The sequence below is a fragment of the Adelges cooleyi genome, unplaced genomic scaffold (assembly GCF_023614345.1).
Source record: "Adelges cooleyi isolate 19-005CV unplaced genomic scaffold, UGA_ACOO_1.1 ACOO_flye_CR_arks_rails_tigmint_CR_PRNA_8, whole genome shotgun sequence".
NCBI classification, from domain to species: Eukaryota; Metazoa; Arthropoda; class Insecta; order Hemiptera; family Adelgidae; genus Adelges; species Adelges cooleyi.
In genome coordinates this window covers 491,273-505,215 of record NW_026096513.1, presented here as the reverse complement: position 1 = coordinate 505,215, position 13,943 = coordinate 491,273, and the positions used below count along the sequence as shown (strand labels likewise).

The 13,943-nt window shown below is 29.1% G+C and overlaps 2 protein-coding genes across 4 annotated transcripts; one reads left to right on the top strand and one right to left on the bottom strand.

Moving 5' to 3' along the window:
- Positions 1-83: 83 nt before the first annotated feature.
- LOC126845599 (rho GDP-dissociation inhibitor 1) lies at positions 84-3,470 on the bottom strand. Of its 3 annotated transcripts, none has more exons than XM_050584346.1 (5): positions 3,301-3,470; positions 3,011-3,208; positions 1,183-1,292; positions 1,003-1,117; positions 84-773 (listed from the first exon to the last, which is right to left on the bottom strand). In XM_050584346.1, the coding sequence occupies exons 2-5, from the start codon at positions 3,204-3,206 to the stop codon at positions 571-573; spliced, it is 624 nt and encodes a 207-aa protein (XP_050440303.1). In that variant the 5' UTR covers positions 3,207-3,208; positions 3,301-3,470; the 3' UTR covers positions 84-570. The 3 variants fall into 3 exon arrangements, with proteins under 3 accessions (XP_050440303.1, XP_050440301.1, XP_050440302.1); XM_050584344.1 differs by having other exon boundaries at positions 88-773; positions 3,297-3,470; XM_050584345.1 differs by having other exon boundaries at positions 91-773; positions 3,305-3,470.
- Positions 3,471-3,723: 253 nt separating this feature from the next.
- LOC126845887 (sterol regulatory element-binding protein cleavage-activating protein) lies at positions 3,724-13,357 on the top strand. The gene is made up of 21 exons (XM_050584876.1): positions 3,724-4,291; positions 4,375-4,539; positions 4,824-4,947; positions 5,123-5,247; positions 5,499-5,664; positions 5,745-5,890; positions 6,469-6,676; positions 6,750-6,860; positions 6,944-7,147; positions 7,225-7,794; positions 8,391-8,679; positions 8,766-9,010; positions 9,139-9,293; positions 9,480-9,620; positions 9,691-9,946; positions 10,323-10,494; positions 10,561-10,730; positions 11,595-11,742; positions 11,815-11,960; positions 12,564-12,626; positions 13,074-13,357. Exons 2-21 carry the CDS (start codon positions 4,394-4,396, stop codon positions 13,248-13,250), a joined length of 3,762 nt encoding a protein of 1,253 aa, XP_050440833.1. The 5' UTR covers positions 3,724-4,291; positions 4,375-4,393; the 3' UTR covers positions 13,251-13,357.
- The last annotated feature ends 586 nt before the right edge of the window (positions 13,358-13,943 follow it).

The window sequence follows — 13,943 nt, the reverse complement described above, 5'->3', positions numbered from 1 at the left end:
AATATTATTACTACTAAATGTATAAATATGAAGCCCTTTTTTAAATTTTTAAACTTATAATGCCACTGCAAAATGTATTATATAATATTTATGAATGTAAATTAATAAAACTAGATCCTAACGAGTATAACAATTAAAAAAAAAAAGAGTAATTTATCTGTTTTATAAAAAAAAATACAATTTTATGTGATGTAGTATAAAATTATAAATAGTAATTCAAATATATTACATTGTTCGATATAAAATAACCCCGTGGTCCCTAAATTTGTTTAGTATTTATATAAATTAAAATAAGACCCGAGCACATTGGGTTGATCATATTTTACTTTGGCACTCAAATAAGTAGTATTACATAAATTAGTTTTTTTTTAACAATAATTTAGACCACAAAATTTGTTCAATAAATATTGGAGTAACAATAAACTATGAATAATCTGATTAAATTATAAGTTGATATATAATATATAAATTGAAAAAGAAAAAATATATCTTGTGATTACTGATTATATAAAATGTTTGTAAGCAAATAGGTCATTATTGACTTTGTACTTGATAGTCCAAAACTACAAATTAGTTGTCTTTCCAGTCTTTTTTTATTTCAAATACCCATTCCCACTTCAAATGTTCGTTTTTGTCGTCATCCGTAAACAAAGAATGAACTGTGTAAGAGCCACGTGCTATCATACCACTTGGAGCATCTTCAGCCGGTGTTGTATAGCTCTGTATTTCCATTTTCGGTGGGTAGGATCCAACCATATGAGTCATTTTGTCAACTAATAACAAAAAAGTATTTTATTAATACATATATTCAATTATAATTACACTGGCCTAAAAATAAGTCAACATGATCGAATTTGATTAAGCATTCATTTTGTAAATGCTTTGTTTTTTAATATACAGTCAATTGCAAATGATTTGCTGTTTCTTGAATTCTGTTTAATAGACAGAATTTGTAACAATTAAAACCTTATCAATCTTTATAAATCCGTTTTAGATACATACCTGGTACACCAAGACGGTAAGTTTTCTGAACATATTTTAATCCATGAACGATTTCCCGTTGAACAATAAAATCTATTCTAATCTTGTATGAAATTCCTTCTTTGATTATAAAAACCTAAAAATATGTTAAAGACCATGTTTAAAATTGTTGAAAAATAATTTCAAACTTTCATTACCGACCTGCTTTTTCAAATTTGTTAAATCTCCAGATAAATCAAGTTCCATGTCAGGTCTATCTGCGACACACAGAGCTAATTTCTTAACAATAACTTTATTTGGATTGTTCTCATCTATAAATTTCCAATAATATTAGAGTATTATTTGCATACTAAAAAAACATGCACACCTATCTATAGCTGGCTATCTACAAAATCACCCAAGTTCGTTACAATTAGTTAACCAAGAAAACAGCATACCCCAAGAATCTACTACCTGTTACTTTTTTATTAGTAGCAATTAATAACATTAACATTAATACTAGACTTCCAGTGTTATTCCTATCATCGTATTTGTCTGAACGTGGATTTAGTGCTGTAGCGACGCTATTAACTAAAAAGAGAAATCGGCTGCATGTCACTGAACGTGGCAATTTACGGCTGTTTTTAAGTAAATTTGAGCCTGACATAAACAAACTGGTAAAATTGCATCAAATTCATCATTCACATTAGAATTTAAATAAGTTTTTAATTTAATAATTTTAATAATAATTATATTTACATAATCATTTTGTACTTTGTTTTAATTGTAATAAAAATACTTCTAAATATGGTTTCGTATGCATTTTTTTAATTGATCTCATTAAAAAAACTCATTTGCAATATATTGGGGGGCACTATAAAATTTTTGATTCTCAAAGTGGGCGGTGGGAGGAATACGTTTGAGAACCTCTGGTCTATACATTTTATTTTGTATTAATTTATTAATATTTTATTTTTATTAATTAAGAACAAAATAATAAATTGTTTTGAAATTCGCTATAAAATACTAAATTAGAAAAATAAAATAATGGCATTGCTGTGTAACTAAAATTATTTCTCTAATATTGAAAATAGTTTTTAAATATAAAATATTAGATAAAATTAGATAATCTGTTGTTATTTCAGTGAATTGAGGTGGTTAACGCGCCGTTATTGTTTCCATTTTGCTGCAGCAGGCAGAAACCAGTTGTAGAGCATTATACTGGCTATAAAGCGCACCAGTTCTCGACATTACAATTATTATAAAAACAATAAAAACATCCCCTCCCACTACCAATAGTACTCGAATGCTTTTTGTTGTAGAGATTTGATTATAATATTAAAAGTACAAACCTACTGTGTATCTTTAGGTAGAAAGTTTTTACCATACCTTTATTGACATTTGTTTTATGAACTTTTGAATAATGCAAAAATTCTTACTGTAAATAATGTAAGCAAAAAATGTTTGGGAATATTGCTCTAAACGCACATAGTAAACATTCCAAGCTTTCTTTGGATATCCTTAGATTTATTCTACGTTTAATAGTTTCTGAGTACTATCTGAGAAGTCTGGAGAGGTGTTCTTAATTAAATTTAATAGTGGGATTATTAACCCTTCGTTAGTGTGTTGACTCAAAATGTTTAAAAATCTTTGTCACATTAATGAACCCCAACACACTATCAGAGGTTAATATTCCAAAAAACCAATTTCTGTAGTTGTTTTTTACCAAGCCACCTATTCTAAAAAATAAAAGAATCAAGAATCTAAAAAAATATAGTCTAACCTAAAAATATAATTAAGTGAAATCTGTCTAAGATGGAATCACATGAAACCAAATGAAAAATATTCTGCAGTAAGTAGATCCCCATCTTATTCAGTAAAATATACATGCAAAGTGCAGGTTAGCAGGGCCATACACAAATTGAGTGTTATCAGTTTTACAATTTAGTCAGGGTGCGTCTTGGAAAGGTTTTACTGTAGTTCATAATAAGTAATACAGGTTTGAATGTGTCAAGAGCTTATGACATAGTTAAGTAAATTATGATCTTACCAAAAATAATTTTTCCACTATTAGCATCACCCAAGAGCTTTTCTTTGTACTTCTGTAAACTAGGATCTTCCTTGTCGACACTTAAAAGTTCTTCAATGGATTTTTCCGGTGGTGGCTTGTAGCTAGAATCGATTTCGTCGTCATCGTGTATGGCCAAATTTTCAATATTATCTTTAATCAAATCTCCTCCGGACATTTCTGTGCGAATTTTATATATTTATGTATAAATTATTATTACGCCCTGGTGGTTAGTATTCATGAGAATATTTTTGTCGTATAAACGTACCTACTTACTTTTCAGGATGTTCAAAAAATATATTTTAATCGGAACTAGATTTGTTTGCAAGACGTGCCAATTTAATGTCGATTCTGAAAATGAGCGTAAAATGGCAACAACTGGAGAATTCGTTTGTACTATTGTTTTTTTGGTAACATGAACATTTTGTCTCAACTCCAATTCCAAACTGATAACGGCCGTGATAAGGACGGAATTTGTACCAAGGACTTTGTAAATGGACGAGTGTATTCTGGGTTGCTGCCACTTTTACCAAAATGCATAAATTACCAATGTCCATGACGAATTACTTATCAGCGGACAGCGAGCAGAATTAGTATTGATAAGGTCTTCGAGTGTTTTGACTTTTGGCACTCACTCGATCGGTCGTTTCGCTCCGCTAAACTAAAAATATCCTAGGTTTGCAGGCTACAGCCTATAGTCTAGTCTAACAGGCTACAGTTTAAGTGAAGTTTTTTGAAAATTTAAAAAAACTTGATAAAAAACTGGTCATTGGGAAAAGTGTACAATGGAAAATTGTCTTTGGTAAAAGTGGTGTGATCCCATCCTAGCGTGTAGTGTGTACAATAATTAGCGTGGTCACTATCAAGTTGGTTTTTTATCACAATATAATATTCACATTTCGGTTCACTATTCACGTTATGCAGCTAGTGAGTGACGACGGTGTAATTTGAAACTGTAAATAGTAGTATTATAAGGGTTTCAAGTTCAGTTTCAAGATGAACTAGTCAAACCTCGGTTAACACGTTCAGGTTTTTGTTTGATTGTACAATAATTACTATTGTTTGTATAAAAAAATTAACTCGTACCCTTGTAGTTTTTTATTATAAAATTGTAATTTGGCAGTTTCTAATAATGGTTTTTTAAAATCTACTGTACGAGGTCAATTCGATTATTTTTCGCACTATGGTTGTGAACTCTAGCTTGAAGTAATTCGAGCTAGTAATTTGACCACAATGTTTTTTAGAATGCTTACTATTAAGAAGGTATGATTTTTTTTGTTTATTACTACCGTCACCCACTTGTACAGTTTTGTAGTCATCAGTAATTTTTTTTTTTTAAATTTAAGTTCTAGATTTAGTAGTACGATGGTGAATTCTAATTGGGAAAATACTTCTGTTCCAAAACGCCTTCCAAACAAGGTGTCGCAGTTTTATTATTCCTACGGATTATTTTGTGCCTCTCATCCTGTTTTTGCATTGGTGTTAGCTGTATTTATTGTAATTACATGCAGGTAATTCAACTTTTTAATTGAAAAAATATATGCTTTGAATAAATGTTATAAAGTAAACGCTTTTTCAATGATTTCATTTTAATAAATATTAAAACAATTAAAACTAACAATTCAGTAAAAAGAGTCATATAAGATTTGGAGGGAATTTTTCATTGAAAAGGTTAATCAATATCTAATTACTGTATACCTATTTCAAAAATATGTTGTGAAATAATTATTTTACTAAGTTGTTTCGTTAATTTATATAGAAAACATAATATGTAATATATTTGTACTATTTCCAGTTTAACATTATTTGGATTGCCATTGTTCAGTAATGTCGCACATTCAATTGTCACACCAACATATACGCCAGACAATGTAACAAATCGATGGTTTCATGGGCATCCTAGTATATATATACAACAAGTAAACTGTGTTAATTAATTTATACTAAGTTAAGTTTAAAATAAATAAGTTAAGCACAATATTTTTTTTCTATGAAAAAAATGACAAAATGTGTATGTAAAACAATAAAATAATTTTTTTTTTTTAATTTCTTCTCCTTAACATTGTATTATTTTAACACAGTATTTATTTTTAGATTATTTTGAGATCCATCGTGACTCCTTGGACGGAAGATCTTGTTTTATCGGATGCATTCAGAGGTCCTTTAGCTGAATCATTTAGATTAGTTGAAATCATTAGAAATTACCAAATGCAAAATAAGTAATTACTTATTTTTTTTAGTAAATTATAAGGCAAATTTAAGTGCAACTTTTTTTAAATAAACAATATTTGTATTTTATTTATTTATGTTATATATTAACATCTTATTATTTAAAGTATTGAATTAAATTTAAAATTGTCATGTACTTTATTCAAAAAGTATCATTTACATTTGCCCTATTCATTTAAAATTACATTTTCAGGTGACCCCATTTTATTAGATTTACAGTTAACTTATTACTTTTTTTTAGAATGTCTTTGAATGATATTTGTCTGCACGTTGAAACTATCAATTCTGACATAAAATTATTACCAGAGTATAATTGTTTAATTGTATCTCCAAATAACTTGTGGCATCAAGATCCAGAAGAGTTTCGTGCTGACAACAATCTTGTGAAAACAATTTTCACGCATCAGGTATTTGTTAAACAGAGATCATACTTAATTTACGTGTACATTACTTAAATTAAATTTATAATTTTGAACTTTTTTTTTAGAATCCATCGAATATAAAAATAAGTATTCCAGAAATTGTGTTTGGGATGCCTATAAAGGAAACAGGAATTAAACGATATTCTGTACATCCTCGCCAAAGAGTAGTACAGTTTGCTATAACAATATTTATGAAACAGCTTGTTCCTCCGTAATAAAACATTTTTTTTTTTTTTTTTAATAATAATGTCTACAACACATTATCCATGTGTGAAATCACACTAGTTGATTCTTTGAAGTTCAAGGGGAATGAAAAAATGAATTATTTATATTTATATTTCATATTATTCAAACGGTCATTCATATAATCACAGATATTAGATAAGTTATCCCATTGTTAAAAAAAGTAGGGGCTAGTACAACTTAAGAAATAGGTAGGATTAGAAACTCGTATACCCGCCTTTCTTATTTGGTAAAAATGTTGTCTTTTGAATGCATCTTATCCGTTGCCATTTTAACAATAGATTTTAATTGATTGTCATTCTTGTATTACCAAAACCTAAGACGTAATTTAAATAATGTAGCGCTGTTGTGCAAAGACGTTAAACTTGGTACTGGATTTGAATCCACAGCACTACTAAACGGACTTAAGGTGTATGGTGGAACCTTACACCTTGCTCAAAGCCCTGCTGTTTTCTTGGAGAGACGTTAGAAATTAAAATACATTTTATTTTTGATGAGTGTAATTTTTATAAATGTAAAACTAATGTAATCTTATTTGATATTTAGTTATATTGAAGGTTTGAAAAATCATTTAAAAGACGTATATCCAATAAATGTAAAACAATCTCAACTTCTTTCGGAAACTTCCACGATGCACATATACTACCCTGGAGAAGTGAATTATGAGACAATATTTGTATTGATTACATGCTATATACTATTGTTTGTATATGTTTATTACTCAATTCAAAAAATGGATGTGTTTGGATCTAAAGTATGGTTTAATATTAAATTACCATCAATGATTAATTTTGTTTCATAATTGGTGGCAACACTTTTTTTTTTAGATAGGAATAAGTTGTGGTGCAGTTTTCACTGTTGTTTCAACACTTTTAACAACTATGGGATTGTGTTTTTTATTTGGACTAGATTTTACAATTAGTGTTCAAAGTCAGATGGTAATACTCATTATATATTTTTGAAATAGAATTTTGGTTTTAAATGAAACAATATAATGAAAAATATTTATAATTATGCTTAGGTGTTTCCTTACTTAGTTATTGTCGTCGGTCTGGAAAATATGTTGATAATAATTAAATCTGTGGGATCAACGGCGCCTAATTTAGATGTAAAAATACGGTTGGCTCAAGGTATAAGTAACGAAGGATGGGCTATCACACAGAATCTTTTGATTGAAGTTACCATTTTGACTGGAGGACTGTTAACTTTTGTGCCATCTATACAAGTAATTTATTAACTTTATTTTAATTAATAAATCAACAAATTATCTTTAATGTTATAATTTGTTTTTTTTTTTAATAGGAATTCTGTATATTTGCTATAGTGGGTTTATTGTGCGATTACTTTTTTCAAATGGTTTTCTTTCTTGCACTTATTTCTTTAAATATGAAATCTGTTGAAGATTCCACGTATCAAAAAACGTATTATCCTTTTTCGTTTACAAATTTAGCCAATAAAATGCATAAATCTAACCCGCCTGCATTGAAACACACGAGTCGCAGTGGAGTTATGTTAAAATCTGCATCTCATCCGCGGTTAAACGGTCTACAGATTATGGCCTCGATAGAAGATCCACGTCGTAAACCTTTATCTAAACGTTTAAAATTTCTTTACTTTTGGGCCTCCATAAGAATAGTTCAACGTGCTTTGATGTTGATTATGATTATTTGGATATCTGGCATTATTTATAATACAATAACTGTGCAAGACTTTTTTGAGTTGAGAAAATCTAATCCATCTTCGGAATTACCAAAATCTCGGCACAATTCCGATATACATTTTCCTCTTGCTTGGGAAGAAGGTCGAAGAGCTGTTATTATTGAAAATAAAGCTAGAGATGCTGAGAAAAAAGAACAAGATATAAATGAAAAAGTAAAGTTTTACATATTACTACATATAATTATTGATTGTTTAATGTATCCATTTTGAATATTAAGAATATAATATGCACATATCATGCCCACTGAGAGAACATGCCGGTTTTGCTCAAGTATACTGGCTACCTAGCAGCCGTTGAGGATAGGCTGGCAAATAGGGCGGTCTTGGAGGGGGGAACCCTAGTCACACTAGGTGGTGCGCGGAAATACGCAGAACAGTGAGTTTTCGTCAGGTCGCAGCATGTTCTATTGGCGGACAGGGTATAGAGTATATTGAATATATCATAATATCAAATATACTCTATGTATTATAAAATATGAAGTATACTCCATTTTCAATTATTTAAGACATTTTAAATATTGTGAAAGTGTGTTAGTTATTACTTTTTGTTGTAATCGATAACTTAATATAGTTGTGATAATTGTGAAATTAAAAAAATACTGAAGTAATTTATTGGCTTCTTACAAGAAAGCAATGTTTTTCATTGTATCCAATCTTTACATAATATTTAAAATTGGTCAAGTGTTCTGTGTTCCTTGTTAAGTCTTCATTTTTATTAAATCAGTCACAATTTTTTTTTTTTTATATAGATGAACAAAACAAAAGATAATGATTCTCCGTATCATATACAGCTGTTAAATGCAGAAAAATGGCCATGTTGGCCAAGACTTTCGTGGTACAATTGGCCTTTTTTGATGGGTCTATATAATATGAGTATTGCTGGTTCTTATGTGTCTATCTTACAACCTATACTTTTGGCTCATTCTGTGACGCCAAAAGAAGCGATGTCCTTACGAGAATCTCTTAATGACGCTGACAAATCTTTTCCGTCCCACTGGAAATCTTTGGCTGCTGCACTTGATCCTTTTGATTTTGTTGGTCAGTTACAAAAAATAACTATTTGTAACAAATTATTGCTATACCATAAGTCATAACTTTGTATATTTTCTAATTTCTGTATTTAGATACTCATATAGTAGCTCCCCTAGAAAACCGAAAGGATATAAATGTTGATAACTCATCCGAGCCGTTTATACCAACATCGCCATCTGAACTAATGTTAATTACTGTTCTGTGTTTAATTAGCATTTTAGTATTGGTTTACACATTGGTAATGCTTTATCGATGTGTATGTAGTCGCAATTATGCTGAATGGAGAGCTGGCTGGAGTCATGATTTAAGTTATGTGCAGCATGATTCGGGTATACAGGTTTGTTAGTTGGGTTTTATTTTATTACAATAATTATATCACCATTTTAATTTAATATAATAATATTGTAATGCTATTAAATTAAATATATTGCAATGAATGGTATATTTTAACATTGTATTTTTTAGGTAATTTTGGAAGCGGTTCCAATAGAATTTAAAGGACATTTGCAATCTGTAGAATGCATTGCCACTTATGGGAATATTATCGTCAGTACTTGTCTTGGAGGTTGTGTCAATGTTTGGAACGCGTTAACTGGAGAGTTAATTTGTAATATCGATCGGTAAATTAAATATATTCTGCATCTATTATGACTGAAGGGTTAAGTGTATTTACAATTCTGTTGTGATCTTCGAAGTCCTTCCTATAATAACAGCTATGGGCTTAAAAGAATTTTGAGGGTCTAAAGGTTTCCCTCCCCTCATGATTAAAATGCTACTTTTAGATACATTATTATTATTTTTTTTAGAAACAATTTAGAGGATTCGAGTGATGATGAAATAGGTGATATAAGTTTTACTGAAGATGCATCTAATGACCTTATGGATTTTACATCGGATTCCATCAATAGTTCACGTTTGCTACTCGAGCCTTTGAAAAATACAGAGCAGTAATTATTTAATATTCTGTGTAATTTACGTTACTTTGCATTTTCTACTTGGTTTCCTATTACCTTTAAGGTTGTGTGCGAGGTGCAAAAATATAATTTCTAATGAAAACATCCATTCCGATACCTTAAACCAGGATGCGAAAAAATCTAAATTGCCTTTGAGTATCAACCAAAATGATTTGGAGACTAGGTCAAGAAAATTATCTGAAGATGAAATCAGTGTCAACTCGCAGATTTGGTGTGTTGATTGCAATGAAAATGTTGTTGTTTTAGGATGTGCTGATGGTTCATTACAATTTTGGGATTTATATAATGGATCGCTAAAAGTAAGGTTTTTAAAAATAAAATATTTCAAAACTGTCATGACTGTTCTTACTAGTTTGGCTTAACATTTAGTCATAGAGCTTAGTATATCATTTTAATATTGTTAAACTATACTTATTTTTCAAGCTAATTAAGTTTTGGTAGGTGACAATATCCTTAGGTGTGTTCATATTTTTATTTTTATTTTTGTTAATACAGTTATATGTTTTTATATTTTCTTAATTTTGCCAAATTGTAGGTAATTTTGAATTTACCTGCAAAAGTTAAAAGTTTTTATTTTAATAATCCTATTTAGAAATTAAAATAGTAAAAATAGATGTTCAACTTTATATACAGTCGGATTAAATAATTAACATGAACTTTTTTACAATATTTCAGTGCCAGTGGCAGACTGATACTAGTGACGGTTTTACAGCCATAAAATTAATCAACAAGTATGTCGTTGCTGTAAGGTTAAATGGATCATTAGATTATTTTAAACTGGACATATTCAGCGATTCTACTCTTAGAGAAACTGTGGAAGTATCAAAAACCAAATTTGCCCACAGAAGTATTAAAACGTTTATTGTTATGTTAATATTGAAAACATAATATGTCATGTACTTCTTCGTTTTAGAGCATGTACGAACAGGAAGTATAGGATCGTCTATAAACACTTATAATTCAACAAATGACACTGTACGATGTCTACATTTAGAATCTTTGAAAGCACACAATCAACCAATAACAGTTCTTGAAACTAATGGAGCGTTTATTGTCACTGGTAGTCAAGATCATATGCTTAAGGTTAAAAATAGTATTCCTATTGATCTTTGTTGTATTACTTGATTTTGTTTACTTGACGTTGTTGTTAACAATCACTTGGTTTAATGTTAGAAATTATAGTCTGTATTATAAAAAGTTTTGGCGAACACAAGTCGCAAAGATTTTCTGTGCTTTTTCTCATGCATGTTTTTTTGGCACAGGGACTTACAATGTATTTAAAGTTTGAAATAATGATATTGTGTGAAGTTAGATAAGTACTATACTCTAGTTAACTTGAAAAACACAAGTAGCGGCGATAGGGTGGTAAGATTTATTAGCGGGGCCGCTGTTTAGTGTTTTTAATTAAGTAAATTTTAAATGTCATTTATAGTAATTTGGTACTAAATAATGTAGCTGTTGTGTTTATATGACTTGGAACAAAATTTGTATACATAAACAACGACATCGTTATAGATTCATTTATTAGCCTTTGACTTTAATGTTCTTCGCTGTTTTTTTTATTGACGAAAAACTATTTTGGAAAGTTTTACATTATACATTAACATTTAATGAACTATGTAAAAATATAGAATCATAAATTATAATTATTTTTGATAAGGGCTTTTTGTTGACCAAGTGTTGGTTTTTAAGGCCTATTTCGGTCGCCTATAGGGATGGTGGTTGTCTCTCTCTCTAGATAGTTGTCGGCTTAATAAGAGAGGCCTCCTAATAGCCGAGTGTTGAACCTTTGATATTGAGCGCTACACACTCACCTTACCCACTACTACTCATCCTCCTAAAAATGTAAAGTGAATAATTTTAGCAATTATCTTGATCTTTTTTCTTATTACTATTTTGATTTTTAGTAATTGTTACTTTAATTACTTGCTTATTTACTTTTTTTAGGTATTTAGAATTGAAGATCGGCAGCTTTTGTACACGTTGCACGGGCATTATGGTCCAATAACTTGCTTATTCATTGATCAAGTAAATCCCCATATGGCAGCATCTGGCAGTCAAGACGGAATGATGTGCGTTTGGGATTTAGTGACTGGTTTGTTCAAACATTCTTTATTATTAGATTTTCTAATTAATTTAAGTATTTATTAATTGTTATAATTTATAGGTACATGTATGTATACAGTACAAAGTCACGACGGGGCAGTTTTAGGCTTAACGTGTTCAGCCAGCTATGTAATTAGTATTGGTCAAGACGATCGAATTTGTGTTTGGGATCGATTTCATGGTCATAAACTTAACAGTATTCAAATTGTATGTGGTATTCTATTTAAGAGGACGTCACACACCCGTTATTTTCTTCAAAAAGCCCGCCTTGCGCGGATTAATTTTACACAGGCTATAATCAAAACTAAGAAACCAAATTTTTACATAATATAGACAACAACATTGTCTGTGTTCTACCATCGCCCTTTTTGTAATATTTCAACCAGTTAATGAATAATTAATTAAGAAAGGGTTTTTTTGACTTCTTTAAAAATGATATAGCGTTGATTGTATTAGATATATTGAAAAAATACGGATGATGGAACATAGATAATTTTGTCATAAATAATATGTATGAATTTCTTTCCTTAACTATATATGAAGCCTGAAAAAAATTAATCCACGCAAAGCAGTTTTGATGGCAAAAAAATTGTGTTTTAACCTATAGAAATGACTATTATAGTCTGACAAAAAAAATGGCAATCAACAAAGTGTCCTCAATACTGTATTAATAAGTATAGATTATAGTTCAAACTCTAAATTAAGATTTTTCGAAAAATTGCCTATACTTTACTCTTTAGAAATGGCCGGTGGGGCGTCCTCTTAAGGCTTTTATCATTTAATGTATTTTTAATTAGTATTGTTTTTCAGTGTAATGTATATTGTTACAATTTAGCAATGCTGACCCACAATTTGCTCATTACCTCTAAACAGGTATAGTAAATCATCAAGATATTATTTTTTCTTCTTCTAATTATAGTATTAGTTTTTGTATTAAAAATTATACATATATTGAAGGCTAACAGGCCACTGGCCTTATCCGTCACAGTTATGATTGTTCAGAAGATTCAAAAAACTAGTTTTCCTATATTAGTATTATTTTTAATAGTTAAACTTAAGGTAGGTATATTAAATTTACGAGGACACTTGAACAAAGGCAAATTGCCGATACATTCAGCAAAGTTTGATTCATAAGTTTGGTGCACAAGTTTGATTTTTTTCATACATTTAGTAATTTAATTTTCAAAAAAGGCGGACCTATTAGAGTGCGCTCATTTGATGTATATTTTGTCTTGCTTATTATTAATATACTGCTATGGCGGATAACTTGCCTGTTAGCCGTTGATGTGTAACATTGTTTAATAAGTATTTGATTTTTAGGGTTGTATAGTTATAATGGATGTTCAAACAGGAGATCCAGTTAAAGTATTTAGTTTGGGAGATTCAGACTGTAATGTTGTTACTCAAATGTTGACATTATCAGATAGCATTGTTTGTGACTATGGTACAGAATTGCGGGTCGTACGGTTCCCTATGATAGCTACTAAAGAAGATTAGACTTAACAAATGACAAAAATAAAGACAAATTATATTAATATTTTTTTTTTACTCAAAAATATATTTATTTTTATAATTATATGATCTCAAGTTATTTTAAATAAATTATTTTTATTATTGTTAATTATTGTAATTTGTTCTTCGATATTTTATCTTCTATATCCACTATTTGTAAAGTTTATTATCCCATTTTTTTTAAAATTTAATAGTTTTAAGAAATAATATTCCAATACTTAATAGTCAAAAGTTAATTCTTTATTTTGATGTCAAAACTGTTGGTATACTTTTGTCGTCCCATCAATCACCATAAATAATTAAACCAAAATGGTAACCTATAAAATGAATAGCAACAATGTTATTATTACACTTGATTTAGTGGGTAGCCATTAATTATTAGTATTCCACATTTTTGTTTTAAATAAAATACATAGAAGTAAGTACCTAGAAACTATTACCCTGTACCCAAAATAGTAATGAAGAATAAAAAATTTAACAGAAAAAAAATTACTTCATTATTTTCTAATATATAAATTATTATTAAACTTGTTAGTATATATTAAGCTTTTAAGTTTAATCTTTTAACTCATTTATATTATGTCATTATGTACTACTAAGTATTGAGTTATATTTTATTAATTATAATAATAAAAATAATATATTATATTATGTTATAAAATAATGCTATTATTAAAT

Excerpts from the sequence above, each read along its gene's own strand:
- LOC126845599 (XM_050584346.1), bottom strand. The coding sequence starts at position 3,206 with ATGTCCGGAGGAGATTTGATTAAAGATAATATTGAAAATTTGGCCATA. Across the intron at positions 1,293-3,010 it reads TAGTGGAAAAATTATTTTTG|ATGAGAACAATCCAAATAAA; the intron begins GTAAGATCATAA and ends GGAAATTTATAG. Across the intron at positions 1,118-1,182 it reads TAACAAATTTGAAAAAGCAG|GTTTTTATAATCAAAGAAGG; the intron begins GTCGGTAATGAA and ends ACATATTTTTAG.
- LOC126845887 (XM_050584876.1), top strand. The coding sequence starts at position 4,394 with ATGGTGAATTCTAATTGGGAAAATACTTCTGTTCCAAAACGCCTTCCA. Across the intron at positions 9,621-9,690 it reads CCTTTGAAAAATACAGAGCA|GTTGTGTGCGAGGTGCAAAA; the intron begins GTAATTATTTAA and ends ATTACCTTTAAG. Across the intron at positions 12,627-13,073 it reads TGCTCATTACCTCTAAACAG|GGTTGTATAGTTATAATGGA; the intron begins GTATAGTAAATC and ends TTTGATTTTTAG.